General features: G+C 39.5%; 1 protein-coding gene across 1 annotated transcript; it reads left to right on the top strand.

The window, feature by feature from the left end:
- Window positions 1-18: 18 nt before the first annotated feature.
- zdhhc8a (zDHHC palmitoyltransferase 8a) lies at window positions 19-11796 on the top strand. Its single transcript, XM_028026419.1, has 10 exons — window positions 19-417; window positions 6742-6863; window positions 6955-7112; window positions 7436-7608; window positions 7708-7810; window positions 8719-8810; window positions 8918-9047; window positions 9163-9277; window positions 9885-9997; window positions 10094-11796. The coding sequence occupies exons 1-10, from the start codon at window positions 314-316 to the stop codon at window positions 11378-11380; spliced, it is 2397 nt and encodes a 798-aa protein (XP_027882220.1). The 5' UTR covers window positions 19-313; the 3' UTR covers window positions 11381-11796.
- The last annotated feature ends 5822 nt before the right edge of the window (window positions 11797-17618 follow it).

The raw sequence follows: 17618 nt of genomic DNA, 5'->3' as shown, positions 1-17618 counted from the left end.
ACAGCAGGGGGTCTCAGTCAGAGTCGCTTCACGTCATTCCTGAGTTGAAGCACCACCTCTGGTACAGCCGCATCTGTGCGCCAGCCTGTTGGACTAGTCGGGACGGGGGATGCGGGACCGATCTGCGGAGCTGCGGGTCTTATGCTTTCGGAGATTGTTTTTCTTTCTTTCTTTTTTTAAAATTCTTTTTTTTCCCCTCCCCACGCTATGAATTCACTTTTCACGCCGTCTGCTATCCATGAAGGGCTAAACAGGCCACCGTTTGCGGTTCCTTCGGCCGGTGTGAGACCCCGATGAGCGCGGAGAGGACAGGATGCCCGCCAGCGGCGCCGACTCGCTGAAGCCCAGCGCCTTCATCCCGGTGTGCACGGCCGCCTGCCTCCTGGTCGGCTCCACATCCATGTTCTTCGTCTTTACGTGAGTGCGACAGAGAGAAAAGTGCCCTAAACGTGCTGTTGACGTGCTTTGTGTGTCCCCGCACGGTATATTCAACCATGCAGCTGAATGTCAGAATGCATATTTCTTTTTTCTTTTTAATCCCTAAAATCACTACTTTCAGGCTATTAGCCTACTTAAATTCAGGGTAAACATTATTCCTGTTACCCCAAATTTAGACTTTTATATTGAGCAATAAAACCTTAAAAATAATATAAAAGTTGCTTGCTTTATTTATTTATTTATTTGTTTATTTATTACTAATTTCACTTTGATGGCAGACCCCCAACATCTGGCCTGGTTGGCTGGCAGTTTGAACTGGAGTCTGGGTGGCTGCCCGGAGCACCCTGAGGACTCACAGTAAGCACATTTGAGGGGATAAGCCACCTACGATAAACATCAGTGCATTTGGCGTGCATCTATAGCACATTTAATATGTGCAGTAATGAAGTTAGCAGCTGGAAATCAACAACACTACTGCTTGGGAAGACTGTGTCAGATATGGGTCAAATATATGCAAAGCCTTAAAATGATAAATAAAGTTCTCTAATTCTTGATGATTTGTGAGAAAAGGATTAAATGTTTGGTGAAAATGCCAACACCTCCCCTGCCCCACCCCCCCAAAAAACAACATTAAGTAATTGATTTTGTTATGTTAGTCTTATGCAGCATTTTAAGAGTTTTATGTTAAGGACCAACGTTGACTTACTTTGACTGGCTTCTAACATCATCATCAGCTCTGTGCCTCTGTACTGACCCTTGACCTCTGGAGCTGGATCTGTCCTAGTTTCTCCTGTATTCTCCAGCCGTGCACCGTTTCCACTGGAGTCTGACACCAGATTGAGAGGGAGGAGGGAGCGGATTAGAATCCAGTGGCAGATGCCATGTGATTCGCTCATATATTTATATTTGGCAAAAAATATATACATAGTCTGGATTGTTTGAATCTGTGGACACAGTAAGTCTGCCAGTATCTATAAAAGCTTTGTTTCATTTCTTAAACCGGAGGCCTGAGACTTTCTTCTTTTTTTTTTTTTTGGGGGGGGGGGATTTAAAGACAGACTTGTGCCAGAAAATGCTGAGAACTCCCACCCTCCCCACCACTACTACCCTCCTTCTATGAACTCAATTTCTACAGAGAGGGAGAGAGAAAGAAAAAAAAAATCAATGACCTGCTGATGTGAGAGATTGAAAAGACTACTTAACTGGAGCGTCAATGCTACACCAGCAAATCCAGGACACTTCAGATGAATGAATGAAGCAATGCTTCTGCTTCTCCTGGGATGGGGGTTAGCATTTGAGCTTGTCAGTGAGGCAACAAGTTTTATTTATTTTATATTTGGTATAGATTCTATATGTAGGCCAATAAAGATATAATCTATAATCCTAAAATAACAGAATAGGTCATTTTTTTTGCTTAAAGTGATTTTTTTTTTCTTTTTTTGCCTAAATCATTTAAAATACAGATTGTAACAACAGCAAAGCATGTTAACATCTTCAGGTAGAACTCTGCGCAGTCTAGTTCAACAAAATTCAGTGTCCTGTTTCTGCAGCGGCTCTGAAATAGATCCTACTCAGAGGGTAGAGACTCTTTAAAGACCTTCTCAGCTCCCTTCACTGTCCTCTGCAGGGCCCTCTTGCCTGCCATATTATTAATATTATGTGCAGATTGTTGGGAATTCTAGTTGATGCCATACTATTCTGGAATCAACAACAAATTGCTTAATAATTGAGCATCTATGAGCTCACAAAGATCTGCATCCATCCAGCTATGTAGGGTGGGACATTCACAACATGGAAGCGCATTAGAGTAGATCGACTTTTATTTGTGTTGCTGTGAACCAGAGACACATACAAGGCAGTTTTTTTTTACTCAGCACAAGCCTGTGCATCCACTGTACTTGAAGTTCTTCCTGTAGAGTGTGAATATTCATGCGAATATGTACATTTACATGAGCATTTGCAACCCAAATGTCTACATTAACATAATTCCAGCCTTCCAGCCGTACTTGAATTTCTTCAGAAATGAGACCTGTAGGGGTATTATACATAAAAGTCAATCTGCCCCTTTTTTTCTCCCTGTAATATTCTGCAACTATTATTGTCAGCAGTTCTGTTTCAGCATTTAGTAGTGTGAGCATGTAAGGCTTCAGCATACTTTTTCTTAATGCCGCAGGTTTGGGAAAGTCAAAGAACAACCTTCAGCTTCACTTCAACGGGGCTTTTTTGTTCTCCTCTGCCTGATAACATCCAGCAGCGTGTGATTTCCTGCTTTTGTTCCTCTGTGACGTTACCTTTTGTTCGGAAAAACCATTTCCATTTAGGTGCGGTTCACTTTTAAGCTTGGACCGGGCACACATATGGAAAAAATTTGGAGATCTTGTAACATGTCTGAATAGGTATAGAAATTTTCTTTGTAAAGTAGGAAAATATAAGCAAAAAGGAATTCATGAGCGTTAATGCAGATTAAACTGTGACAATTGCTAATTACAATATGGGAAATGCAAACATTCTGTACATAATGGATTAGTGCACCAATGGTGGGGCGCTCTATGATGTCTGCATTCAATGTATAAAGCTGGCCAGCAATAGCTAATATTACCTCCATTAGCTAATGGCCACAACAAATCATATAAGTCTGTAAAACCTCAGAGTGGATTAAAATCAGCAGTGATTTGTTTTATTCTTATAGATTTTTTCTTTAGATTTTTTTTAATAGTAGTCGGCTACTTTCTTAAACCAATGAGATGATCATCAGAGAAAGTGAAATATTTTAGATGACTAGAGAAAATCCCACTTTGGAATGTTTTCTAGTTAAAACATCTTTCTGCTCAGTTTCTGTATTGATCTCAAATGATACACATCAAGACTTCAACACATTTCTACTCTTTTTTTCATACGTTCTTTCTCCATAGTTTGCAAATTTTTATCCAAATGCAAAATTAGAAAAAGTGCAGTGGAGGTTCCCAAACAGAGTGTGCAAAATGATATTGCACTGCAGTCATGTAAAAGAATCTCCTGCTTTTGAAAACAGCAACTATTGCTATTTTTCACAAATGGACTCTAGGACTCTCTCAACTTGTACGCCCTCACATTGTGGCGTCTGCTGTGCCACTGACCCACTGATGAGGGGATGAGGCCAGCATGCAGATTGCAGAGCAGCTTACTGTTCGGCGTGATTTATTAGAGCTCTGCCCGTGCCGTTTCATTAGGTAGGGCTTGTCCAGCGGCGTAATGAACTGCCTCTAGTCTGCACTCCAGATGGTCTTAGACCAGCTGATGGAGGCAACCACGCTGTAATCTGGCATTTTTTTCCCTTTTTTTTAGATTAAAAATAATAAAAGCAGAAATCAACTCTATTCATGTTCAAGGAATAACGCTGTCCTTGAACACAACATTCAGATAGCGTGTGGTTTAAAGAAGATTGGAGAAAGCTTTGTTGCAGCTGCAGGTTATTGAAAATGTGAAGTGTTTATTTGTCATTAACTCAAGTGGAGAACACAACGGCATTGATCTACAGTGTCTCTGAGAGGCTCGTTTTGAGCAAAAGCTAGAAAAATGTGCAATATTATTTGGAGAAAATAAACTTCTATATTAAAAGGACGGTGAACCTTGCATGCTTTCCCTGTGTTCAGTATCTAGTGTGAGAAGTTCACAATGCACAGGACAAGTAGAAATGGTCTGTAATCCAAAATTTATAATCTAGGGATTACTGTGTTTGCAGCTGGCATGGCATCAGCAGCTGGCACTCCTTTATAAGGGAGCAGGGATCCCTCCCCCCACCGCCTGAAACAATCCCCACGCAGGGTTTGATTTCTGCTGCGCTGGGATGAAGCGCAAACATCAACCTGCATATGAGTCTACCTCGCTTTTTGCTACGCAAAGGTTATTGAAATGGTCAGAGCGTTCATTTTGTGAAAAAGTATTTCTGTTCGCATAAAATGAGATACAGAATGAAAACCTGTCTTAAAAAGCAAGAAATAAAAGCTAGCCGGAGAGTTGAGGTGTAAATGGGTCAGAGGAACTACCGGGAGTCTCTGGTTAGTTTATATGAGGTTCAGAGTTGATATGTAAAGCTGAAACAGGTCAGAGATGTAATTAGGAGCTTGATATTATAAAGCCATAAAGGTTAACAACACAATATTAAAGTAACTGTACAGAAACAGCAATAGAGGAGTGACATGTGTTATCCTGTTGGTTCTGGTAAGGAGTGTCCCAGCAGACCTTTATACTGTTTGGACAGATTAAGGTGTATTTTAAAAACAAGGAAAAGCAAATTGCAATAATTTAAGAGATAAGCAATAAAAACATGATTGTATAATTAAATTTTTTTAATTGATGGGGACAAATTCTTTTTTCTTTGTTTTGAACCTGTTACTTCATGTAGCTACTGTGGTTGTGTTGATAGTTTATTTGATTTGGCTCAAATTTCTTGTCAATTGTGGAAGTCAATCTGAAGATAATCTTGATTTAAATGATACAATGCCAAACTAAGTAGCTCTCAATGAAAGTTTGCCTCAATGTAATTCTATTTGGTTTATTTATATAGTGGAGATTCACAACAAATGTTCTCTAAAGACTCTTCGCAAAATCCAATCATTTTATAGACAGATTCAAAGTCAAATAAGTACATCCCAATTTGATACTTATAAAGCACTGTGGTCATTTATTTTTAGGTTATTTTTCCTTTTAGGAATTTTCTTTTTTATCCAAGAGATTCCACTTGATAGAATAATCTCTCTTTATCCTGGAAGAGAATAAAGTCGATTGCATCAAGATGTTAATTTGCAGCAGTCCTTCATGCTCAGCATGCAGTGGAAACAATAACTCACATTTAATAGAATCAAACCTCCAGCAGAATCTGGCTCAGTGTGAGCATCCATATGCTGACATTGTCGACAAAAAAACAACTACAAAAATCCTGGTCCATGAGTTATCTATGCTATTTTCTATATTACAGAAAAAAGTAGCTCCTTCAATAGCTTCAAATAGAAGAGAAACAAAGCTAGTAAGTAGCAGAAGTAAAATTCATGCTTTGACAAACAGAGAACCCGGCGTATTTAGGTTAATTAAAGTCTGTTTATATAATCTAACAATTCTTTCCTATGTCTATGACTGTAATCTGATTATATACATCCTTCTAATCTCACACTGAAGACATTCACTTGTCCAGTTGAACTGTCCCTCATTGTCTCAGTGGGTTGATGGAAAAGATTAAGCATCATTTCTATTTCTACACAAAGACCATCTTTAATAGTTCAATCAGTTCCCCATTGATTGAAACTTTCCTTAGGATTTATGGAAATTTACTGAATTTAGCTGAAAATGGGAGTGAATTGAAACAATCTGTATCATATCCACACATTTATATATATTTTATTTTGCCATAACAATACATTTTTGCTAAATAATGTAATTAAAAAAACTGTTATTTATTTGTTGAACATTCGCTTCTTTAACTGACTGATATAAACATGTCGTTTGCGTAAAATATAGGTCATTACCTGACCATACCCTCTCAAAAGTTAAATCTATTGATTCTCTAATTCAACTTCTAAATCATCAAGCATCTTCCCTGAAACTTTTGAGACTTGCTTTTGCATTTCTGCCAGTTGCTTTCTGGCAATGGCCTCCTTCCGGGCCTCATCAACATCCTTTATAAAAAATGTGGCCTAAATAGTGGAGGGTTCTTGAAATCCTCTTGTGCATCTGCATAGTGCATGTAGTTGGAGCAGCCATGACACCCCTGCAGTTCGCAATATGTGTTTGATTATGAGACAGCTTTGCTGAGAATACCTGCATGAAAACTGTTTGTTTTGGTCAAGCTTGTGCTACAAAATAGATTTTCCCACGCCATATTTGTATTTTCATGTTTATAGTCTATGTTATTTGAAATTTCAGGTTTTTACTACGAGTTGCCATTAATTCTTTTGAAAACATTTTGCAGCCCTAATATAAACGAATTGATCTCTGATGAAACGTCTTGTCCAGCGCTTTCTGTGTCGCCCTCGTTGAGACAGACAGACAGTGTCTTAGCTTGCAGCTTGTAGAGACCTCCTTATTTAATCCCTTGCTGCTGGTACTGGTGGACACACGCTAATACATGCTTATCTCTCACTGTAAACAATTACTTTTGTGATCCACATCTCCCATCAGAATAAATAGGATGGAGATTATCCCCTAAAGTCCTTACTGTTGCCTTGATTTTGCAGCCTGAAGGGGACTGAAACTCCTATTTCCAGTTCAGAAAACAGGTTTTCTTCTTCTTTCCTGTGTGTGTGCACGTGTGTGTATGTCTACATTCAGATGCCCGTGGTTGGCTGTGACCATCTGCCCCGCTGTTCCACCATGCTGTGCCGTCCTTTTTCTTTTTGTGCTTGCCAACTTCACCATGGCCACCTTCATGGATGCCGGGGTTCTCCCTGTAGGTCAGTAATCAAACTCCTGTTACTTTTCCAGCCTGGAAGATATTAGATTAGAGAATTAAGTATGTGTGCATTTTTATTATTATTTTTTTAGCTGGCGAGGACGAAGACAAGGAGGACGAGTTCCGCGCTCCGTTGTACAAAAATGTGGACGTGAAAGGCGTCCAGGTGAGGATGAAGTGGTGTGCATCGTGCCACTTCTACAGACCTCCTCGATGCTCCCACTGCAGTGTCTGCGATCACTGTGTGGAGGTGAGTGCACACTCAACACATTCAACTCTGACAGCAACAAAAAACATGGAACTACAGATTAGGATTAGAGAAAGTAATTAGAGAGCTTCAGAGGAAAAAAAGGAGTAATTGCAGCAGTGTAAAGTAGATTTTTGCTGGATGAGTGGTGGACAGAGGGTGAGATCTTGTTAATCAGGTAAATCCTTTACTCGGATCCTTTGTTTTTTCCGGGGAAACACAATTTGAAATACCAAGCTATATTTAGAAAGTAGAGCGGATATTCGACGAGGTCCAAATGAATATTTTTTGATTAAACATGACTGATTCTCTGAATCTTTCCTCAGGATTTTGACCATCACTGTCCATGGGTGAACAACTGCATTGGGAGACGAAACTACCGCTATTTCTTTCTCTTTCTCTCGTCTCTCACCGTTCACATGATCGCTGTGTTCACCTTTGGCCTCGTATATGTCCTGCACCACGTGGACGATTTATGGAAGCTGCATTGCCTCATCACGTATCCTTGTGACAAGCCTCTTGTTCGGTCTATCAGTGCTTACACTTGTCTAAAAAAATCAGAATTTGAAGTAGTTTTCCTTAAGATTGTTTGTCGCAGTTTGGTAGTGATCAGCATATCAGGCTTATTTCTGATACCAGTCCTGGGTCTCACTGGTTTCCACCTGTACCTGGTGTCCAGAGGTCGGACCACTAACGAACAAGTGAGAGGTTTTCAGAACAAAATCGTGATTATTCATCTTGTAAGAGTGTCCAGTGGGATTTTATGAGCTAGATTGAAATAGAAGAAAAATGATTCAAATTTTTACAATTTTCAGAATTTTATGCAAGTAAATGTCTACCTCTGCCTACGTTACTCTGACATCCAGAAAAATGTCACTAAACTAGTGCATAGAATCCCCTGTGATTTAATCACAATAGAAATCCAGATTTTTGTGAAGTTCTCAGACTAGGAATGAAGTTTAAAGCCGATTTAAGGTAGAAAACAATATCCAAGGGTTTTGAAGACTCATAGAGTACTGTTTCCTTCATCTTATGAGAATGTCATAACTTCAAATCTAGCCAAACAGAATCATCTACCTAAACTGAACAAAGAGATCATTATTTAGAGAAGCAGCAAAGATATTTTTAGAGGTTCTCCTTCCAGCAGAACAGCAACCCTGTCATGCAGCTGGAACTGCAATGACATGGTTTACATCTGAGCATATCCACATGCTAGAATGGCCTAGTCAAAGTCCACACAAAAATCCTACATTATATTGGCATTCACAGATGCTCTCAGTCCCCTCTGTCTGAGCTTCAGCTAAATATCAGTTTCTAAATGCATAAGCTGGTAGTCACAAACCCCAAGAAGTTGATTCAGAATCACACTTTTCAGATTATTATTTGTTAAAAGAAAATTAAACCAAACATAATCTCTCTTCTGGTTTGCAATAAGGGTAAAAAAATCTGGGCACTTCCCAGATTGTGTCTATTGCATAAAATCATAACCCAATACATTTGGTTCGTGGTTGTCATGACAGCACTTGAAAATATTAAAGTTTGTGAATACTTTTGCAGTTTATGTTCACTACTGCACAACACCTAAATGTCTCTCTATATGTTTCCACAGGTAACTGGCAAGTTTCAAGGGGGAATAAATCCTTTTTCACGAGGCTGTTGTAGCAACATGGAGTATCTGGTCTGCAGTCCCATTTCTCCAAAGTAAGAAGCATATTTTTCCTGTTCAATCTGCATCTTTGTTAGCTGCCTTATACCTTACTTGCTAAATCTTTGGTTTTTCTGTTTTTTTTTTTGTCTGGGGAAACCAGTTACACATCAAGGACCTGCAAAAAAACAGTCATCCTTGTGCAGCCTCCGTTCCTGAGACCAGAGGTTGACAGACAGATGCCGGTGAAAATCAGGGACAACGGCATCCAGAGCCTAGCAATACAAAATAAGGTATGCGCAAGTAAATGTGTATTTCAAGCACATCGTCTAAGGACTGTGACCTCAGCTGTCAAGAGATATGAGATGTATCCCTCACATCTCTATGTTTGTTTATTTCTCTCTCCAGCAATCCTCAGCTGGAGCTGTCGAGCTGTCAGACATCAAACAGCTGAAAAATCCGCCGCCGCTGCCTCCAAAACCGGATCGCGGTCTGCTGAAAAGCCAAGTTGCTGTCTTGGATGGTGCGCTGGAATTACAAACACACATGAAGCATAACCTTTGATAACAAGACATACCTATCCAGATAGTTTTTTTCCCCCACATTTATTGACTTGCAGTGCTTTGCTTTGCAAACGTGCTTATATATGCTGAGCTTTTATAAATTTCTCTCTCAGTGTGTTTGATTGGCATATGTAGCAAACTAGTAAAAAGTGGTGCAAAGTTTGTAATTAGAAGAAAATTATGACATGACTTATATATATATATATATATATATATAGTAGTTTTTTAAGGGTGCTACAAAAACATAACATCACACATGTTATGTTTTTCAAAAACAAACACTTAGTAAATTGAACAAAGCATATGTGTAACATGTTATAAACCTTTAAATAAACATATATGTCCTAGCACATAGTAAGGTTCACAAGGTTGCTAAAGGTTGCAATTAATCAACTTTAATGAATTTTAGAGGAGGGTTCCATGTCTGATCCTATTGTAACAAGAATAAGATGCACCTCTTATTGCTAAATCTTACGTATTAAAGTTTCATTATTAAATTTCCTATTGTAGATATTTGTTTATATTTGCAAGTGCATTATATTAATCCCAAAATAACCTATTTTTCAGATTTGGGACATCACACCAAATCCATCATTCCTGTTTCTATTCCGACTGTGCCACAGCTACGTCCGGTTCTGGAGGCCATCTCCAGAGGATCCTCACCCATTCCCCCAGAGCAGGTGACCTTCTTTTTTTTCTTTTTTAAAAGAAAATTTATAATGTTTTGTTGGGTACCTGACAAACAGTGCTGTGTGTTCTTATGTTTCAATACTCAGCTGCTGAAGACATCCGAGCAGCAAGGCATCAACAAAGGCTCCGACCTCTGCTCTAACACCAGAGGAAGCCCTGCGAGAGGCAGCCATCAGGCCAGTGTGCCTGTCTCAACTCCCCTCCAGCCCTCGACAGTCTCCAGCTCTCTACAGCTCAACTCTCTGACGCTCAACTCTCGCTCTCTCACCTTAAAACACAGCAGCCGCAATGGCAGCAAATCCCAGCTTCTTTCGATGAACCCCGAAGGGCTGGGATCCAATTCCTCCCCTGGGATCATCACAACTCCCAGTCTGTTGACCAACCAGTGCAGCAGCCGCAACAGCAAACCCTCCTACAATAACCTTGTGAGGCCTTCGGACCCTCAGTTCATGGTCCAAAGAGGGGCCCCTCCTGTCAGCTACCACACTCATTTTATGGGTCTGGGTACTGATGGGGCTGTGCAGCGTCCGCCTCCTCACTCCTACAGTCCTGTGTTCATGGGAGTTGCCAGACAATCTCCGCAACCCCGAGAGTCCACCTCAAGGGATCCCTCGCCATCTTTACCAGGTTTCCTTCAGAGAGACTCTTCTCCTGCCTATCATGGACTTATCACAAGAGACCTCCAATCCCAGAGCATAGCTACACGAGACATCCCCCCTCCCGGTCTGGTAAAACGAGATTTGACCTCTCAAGGTCTTCAAGACAACCTCAGAGATCTCTATCCCCATGATGTGAGTCTTCCAATGTCCGCCGCCGCACGCTATGACAACTTTTCAAAAACAATCATGGCTTCCATCCAGGAGAGAAGGGAGCAGGAGGAGAGGGAGAGGATGCTCCGCGTCAGTGCCAGATCGCAGGTGCTCTACGACCCAGATGTTGGGATCTACGACATCCCCAGCAGGAGAAGTCTACCACCAGACAACATTCGACCTGCAGGTTCCCGTGGACCAACACCACCGGCCTATGGCTCCAGGGAGTTCCTGATGAGCACGGGCATTCTGGGGTATGGCATGAGAACCTCACCTCTCTCCAGCTCTTCCACATCATCCCTGACCCGTGGTCCAAAAACCTCCAGTTCACCGCTACAGAGCAGCAGCAGCAGCCTGCAAAGCAAAGGACGCTCTACGTCCCCTGCCTACTGTCCTCCTGAGAGACACACCCAGGGTCCATCGTCCTCCACATCCACTCTGCCACGTTTATCTTCCAGCGCCTATCCCACGCCCCCGTACACTTCCTACGCCACGGCAAAGCGCTCCTCGCTTCCGTTCCCCTCCGAGGGGAAGGAGTCCGTCACCCTTGGAGCTCTAAAATAAAACATATTCCAGGTTTTCAACGGTGCGAGTGAAACATCTATGCAGTGTTAGTTTTAGTTTTCTCAGCTCGAAAATCTTTTGTAAATAAGAGGCCTTTTGAGGCTTTCTTGTGTGGGAGAATGTGTGGAAAACAAAATGCACACAGGAATGAACTTGGAAGTATCTATGCGACAGAAAAGAAACTGTGAATCTCAGGATATCTGTGCCTCCTAATTATATGTAAACAGGAAGCACCGGTGACTAAATCAACACAGAAGAGCTAAATACCAGATACAGATTGAATATTATCTGTCTGATTTTTGATATTGTGAAAATTCATCAAACCATAACATCCAATTTGACTCATATCCTTTAAAAAAATGTTTAATATACATTTTGTAGTTATTTCTACAAATAAACTTATTTTGTAATCTCCATTTCTGTTTTGCTGTTTTCTGGGAATGTGAATGATGATTCTTCTTACACACAGAAAAGTGTGATCAAAAGCCAAAATGAAAACTGATATAAATCTATTTGCAGTTGAATCCAGAATTTTACATACACTGATCAGAAACACACAACAATTTTTTCAGACATTTTAGAAGCTTGTATTATTCACACTGAAGCAAGTCATCTACCAACACAGACTGGCATCATCAAAGATTAAAGCCATACCCTCAGAAATTAGTCAAGAGTTGAGGACATAAATGGGTCTTCCTCATGGAAAATGATCTAGTAAGGAAGGACATTAAGGATGCCAAGGTCAGTGTTTTGGCACAGTTATCATATACCCCTCATCTTGCACCCATAAAAATGTGAATTCAGAGCCTGAAAAGTGTGAGAAAGGCAGCCTAAAAGTCTGACTCAGCTACGTCAGTTCTGTCAGAAGACCATAATTTCAGCAAAGTATTTTGAGAATAGCTTGAGGAAGAAAAATTTAAATGGAAAAGTCTGCCAAATTCGTAGAAGGCTACATATTGTCCTCTAAAATGTTCTCTCTTCCATTAGACTCTGACATTCAGCAAATGTAGACATCCTTTTAATCGTCAGTCCCATAAAACATGAAAAGTCTGGAGGGATTTAATTGTAAATAATGGGAAAAACATGACATGTCATTTTACAGTGCATGTAGATATCTTTTTTCAAAGATATACAGACACCTTAAACATCCGACGGAGAAAGATATTTTACTCTAATGCAGCAATTCACACTGAATGGTATTTTCTGCGCCGACTTTGTGAACGGCGCCCTCTAGTGCATAGTTTTAGGTGGTGACATGTCAAACCTCACATTTTATGATAATTTAGAGCCTTTTAGTAATAGGAATGACCAGTAGATACTTTATAACCTTCTGCAAAAAAAAAAAAAGAAGCTCTGCAGCCTGCATTTATTTCCTGAGAACAGACTCATTTGGTTTTTGTGACAAAAATAAATCCAACAAAACCAGCCTGGATCGAAGCCTGCATTTCTTTTATTTGACTTGCAAAATAAATCATTTTGGGTCAATTTGTCTTGTATATTTCTGTGAATTATAACAGATATGTCTTTGAAAACTTATTCAAAGTGTGGGCAGTTTTGTAATCCTGCAGACAGACATCAACACGCTGATAGACAACAGAGTAATATAAGCAAGCAAAAAGAAACAAAATATTCTGTTTTTAGGGGAAATCATAAAATCTTTCCTTTTTTGTAGTGTCTACACAAGCAGTTTGTACTGATATTGGCAATTCCCATTTCTTGTGTCTAAGCTGGGAAAATGTTTCAGACACTAACAGTTTTTAAATGAACCATCCAATATTAAAATTGTAATCATGGTATTTTGAAAATCAGAATAGACAAAGAACCTGTTGCTGAAAATAGATTAAATAATCTTTTATATATTATTATTCTTCACTTTTATATACGTTAAATGAATAGTTTTAAAAATGTATCAACCGCTAAAAAAATGATTAAATTTGCTATTTGAGAATGAAGAGAAAATTATATGTTGGATTAAAAACTATTCCCTAGTACTGCCATAAATTCATCAATCTTCTTAATTAAAATAGGTGAGAAAATTAAACAATCTATTCTGAAGTTCAAGAAACCAGACCTTCAAACCTTGATTTTCTGCTGGCATTTGCATTTCTCAGTCAGAGGCAAGTTGGTTAAAAATATATTTTCTTTTTAATTCCTTTTTTACTTCATTCCCTTAATCTGGAAAATAACTTCCTCGGCAATCAAAGAGCAGTGAATGTGTGCCACATTATCAAAAATAATTTAGAAGTTTCGGCCCGTCATGGTGGATGATGGCGTTGATTTTTGTTGGATAGCTTCAGAGCTATAAAACACAGTGATAGATGTGGGTTGTAATGCCACAGTTTTGTTGTTTTCCTGAGGAGACAATGATAAAAGAGAAGTAACTTGACTCAGTTATTGTTACATCATTGAATGCATCACTGAGTGGAAGAAATAAAGGACAGACATTTTTGAAGCTCTTGAGTTTTGAGTGGTTTCAGCAGCTCTGCGACTGAAACTTAGACCAAAAGAAAGCAACATTCATGCAGTGGCCTTCACAGCGCCCACTCCCATCAGCAGTTTCCCTGAAATGAACTAAGTAAACAGACATAAGTACATCAAATTCTCAGAAGAAAATGCTTTTGGAATGCTTTTTGGAGAACAAGTCTTGAGTGTAATTATATAAATGTCATGAAATAGTGTAATGGAAGCGGTGAGGTAAACGCTGCAGACCCAGGTTGAAGTGAAATGATGGTTTTTAATGGTGAGAATATCCAACACAGTCCAAAACAATCCAACACAGTCCAAACAGCCAGGCAGCACGGCTGAGCGGAAGCCAGGGCTCAATGAAGGTAGCAACTGGGGAAACGAATGGACAAAGTGCGACAGCCAGACAGAACTGAACACGAACAAACGACAAGAACCCAACGAGGAACAAAGAACACAGGTGGGGTAAAATACACAAAGGGTAATCACGGAAACGAGACACAACTGGGAACAATCAAGGGGAAGACAGGACAACACGGAGACTCAGAGATACAGAAACTCAAAATAAATACACAGAAAACTCAAATCCTGACAATAAACACACACACACGCACACACCCACACACATATATATATAGTTTTGAGGTTTTTGGACTTGAGTTATGCTTTTAAAAGATTTCCTGTCTCAGATTTAGATTTATGTTTTAGTCTTTATCCTTTTATAGATTATTATTCCTGTTTATCTTTTGTTATCTATCTTTGATTGAACTAATATATGTGCGGCTGTAGTAGTGAAACGTGACACAACAAAGGTTTGGCACAGGATAGAGGACTAAATACAAATGCCACACTTTTCAGATTTTCCAGGGGTCTGTCACATAGGTCCCAGAAAAACATTGTAATTGGTGATTTTGATGTGACAAAATCTAAATAAGTTCAATTAGTCAGAATATTTTTGATATGGGAACTGTATATGAATATGCAAAAACAAGTGTGTGCTTAAATGTTCATCCTACTTGCTTTGCTTTTTTGGTTACCCACACCACAACCCCTCCCTCATCCTTCTTCCATCCCAGTTTCTAGAGCCAGAGGAAAAATATTAATGACAATGATGACAGGACAGGGATTGCATATTGTTGAGTTAGAGAGGCTGATCAACATTTTACCATGCAGATTGTGGTGTCTGATGAGCTCTCTGTTTTACATCATGCTGTCTTCTGGCTTTAACAATGCATGAGGAGACTGTAGCCCTTACTGCCAGACTTTCTTCCTTCTTCATTTCTTTTTAAAACAAGTGTTGTATTTAGACATCAACTTCATGATGTGACAAAAACAGGAACTAAACCGAATCCTCAGCTGTCTTAGCTGTTTTGTAGCCATATGAATAAAGTTAGCTAAATCGATTGAATGTTGCTCTAGTGTAAAAGTGTTTTGAGTGGCCAGTTTGTCTAAATTAGTGCAGCATAGTTTCAACCTATCTATAAGCTACTGCAGTTTTATATTAGTGACACATAAGTTTCTGCAGCACAGCTGGATGCTGCAGAAACTTAGAAAAGTGGAAACTAAAACCTCTAAATAGTCACTGCTTTGAAAGTCATGCACTGACTCCTGGCGTTGCTCATTATTTCTGTTGATTTTTATTATTAAAAAACATGTAGAGGATGTGCTTGTTGGAAATAATTACTTCACAGAATCCAACATTGAGACTTGTTCACAACCCACAGTGTGAGATAATCAATCAACTTGTGTTTACATTTTAAACATATCAACAGATTTGGGTTTGTGTGATGTTTTCTGTGATGTGCTTGACTTAATAGCTGCACTGTGTAAAAAAAAAAGAAATTGTAGTTCATAAAAAATTTTTTCTGCGTTTTGTTTATAAAATCTTTGTGTCTTCAGTTGCCAGTGTTGGAATGTAATTGTGCTGTTGTCCAATGACACTGTATGTCGAGCTCCGCAGGGGCCTCAACCTAACCTCTTGACATGCGATGCATTCATCCTCATCAGCCTTTAAGTCACACTTCTCTTCAGATGCTGCACACTGACCTACTTTCATCCCACTGCCTGTGTGTCTCTGTGGGTGTGCCTCTCCCAGCCTCTTCCTCTCAAGCTCATTGATATGCCTGATCATCAGAGCCATCGCTGAACTGGCTGATTGTCATTTTCAGCTGCTCTGCCACTGATGCATTCCATTTCCTCTCTCTGGGCTGTCTCTCGACATGATGAAGCACTCTCTGCAGTGACACTTGACAAGAAAGATTTGGATTAATAGCAACCCTGCCTTGTTGCTCCAGCAGACTGAGGCATATTTTATAGAAATTAGCATTTTTTAAAAAATCTAAACCCAGAGAAGGGCAGAATTACATTGTGGCTTTAGGGGAACTTGTTTTCCGTTCTGGTGACCCCCGGACTGGCAGCTACTGCTGTTTTTTATAGCCTGCCGAAGGGGAGCAGCATTAAGTCAATGTGAAAGTCAGGACGTCAGGTGGTGTCGTTTGTAATGTGAGGACAAATAGTCATTCTTACAGGACAGCTGGACAGATTATACCTTTGCTGGGCAAAACCCTGGAGTGACAGGAAACTAATTATCCTATATTTTGCAGAAGTTATTCTGTAGAATAATCTCTCAACAATCAAACACACTAAAACCAAAATGAAAAGGTTTTTGTGTTAAGGACTCATAATTAATTCTCAATCAACAAAATAAATGGTCCAAATAAGGAAAACATTTTTAAAATGTACATAGTTTTTTTTTAAAAAGCTCAAATTTTATGAGGGATGGGAATCACATCATTTTATTACCAGTCACAAAATATCTTCTTACTATTGATTAATTAAACAAACAGACATAATAAAAACGAAACAAACACGGAGAACTCATATTAGCTAATTCTAGGCTATTGATGTCTAGAAATGATTAGGCGCTCACAGATTTTATAGGAAAGTTATTTTATGACCAATTTCTGAACTCTATCTAAGTTTGCCCTCAGATGGCTATCAGTTCTCCCAGGGCTAAGAAAAAAAAAAGAATAGAGCACTAACTTTAGGTCAGATTCAAGCTGCCTCACCTCTCAAGGAACAGGAGCCATCCAGTAGACATGTGGTACCGACACTCATCTCTCCGTTTTCATGACATCTGAGCTTTAGCACAAACTGCTGTTCATTCAGCCTGGGATCAGTACAAATACGGGAGATGCCAGCGTTACTTTTAGCGCAGTACGTGGAATGCATGGAAGACCCTAACTCTTTCCTGTCTCGCATTTGCCAAAAATCATCTTGGTGACCCACAACAGTGTTTTTGTTCAGATATTCTAATGCCTGGAGAGAGAAGAGTGGAACTTTTTTGGGGCTGTCCTAGTCAAAGTCTGGGCTCAAATCAAAGTAGGATGCAGTTAGAAGACTTTAAAGATGCCATTCATGCTTATACGTCCTCCAATGCAGCTGAATTAAAATGATTTTTGCAAAGAGGTGTAGGCTACAGTTATTCCACTGTGATGTAAAACACTAATTTCCAGCTACTGGTGCAGGTTGCAATTTCAAGGATAAGATCAGTTCATTGAATAAAACATGGAATTACCATTGAAAATTCAACACAATTACCAGTCAACATTAATATTTATAGTTAATAATGGATTGTTTCAAAGCTTCCAGGATTTAAAAATTAACCAAAGTCAAATAAATAATCTTAATTAAACTTTTTGTGGGTTCCATCTAATCAAGACCATAACAGGGCATTGAGAAAAACAGCTTGAGCGTAACACCTTGGTAAACTGTT

This window comes from Xiphophorus couchianus, chromosome 8 (genome assembly GCF_001444195.1).
Source record: "Xiphophorus couchianus chromosome 8, X_couchianus-1.0, whole genome shotgun sequence".
Lineage (NCBI taxonomy): Eukaryota > Metazoa > Chordata > Actinopteri > Cyprinodontiformes > Poeciliidae > Xiphophorus > Xiphophorus couchianus.
The sequence above is the reverse complement of the archived record's forward strand: the minus strand, read 5'-3'. Positions and strand labels throughout refer to the sequence as shown.

Bases quoted from the DNA above. Each gene is read 5' to 3' on its own strand.
- zdhhc8a (XM_028026419.1), top strand. From the start codon at position 314: ATGCCCGCCAGCGGCGCCGACTCGCTGAAGCCCAGCGCCTTCATCCCG. The intron at 418-6,741 runs GTGAGTGCGACA...GTCTACATTCAG, and splicing joins TCCATGTTCTTCGTCTTTAC to ATGCCCGTGGTTGGCTGTGA. The intron at 7,811-8,718 runs GTGAGAGGTTTT...ATGTTTCCACAG, and splicing joins GTCGGACCACTAACGAACAA to GTAACTGGCAAGTTTCAAGG.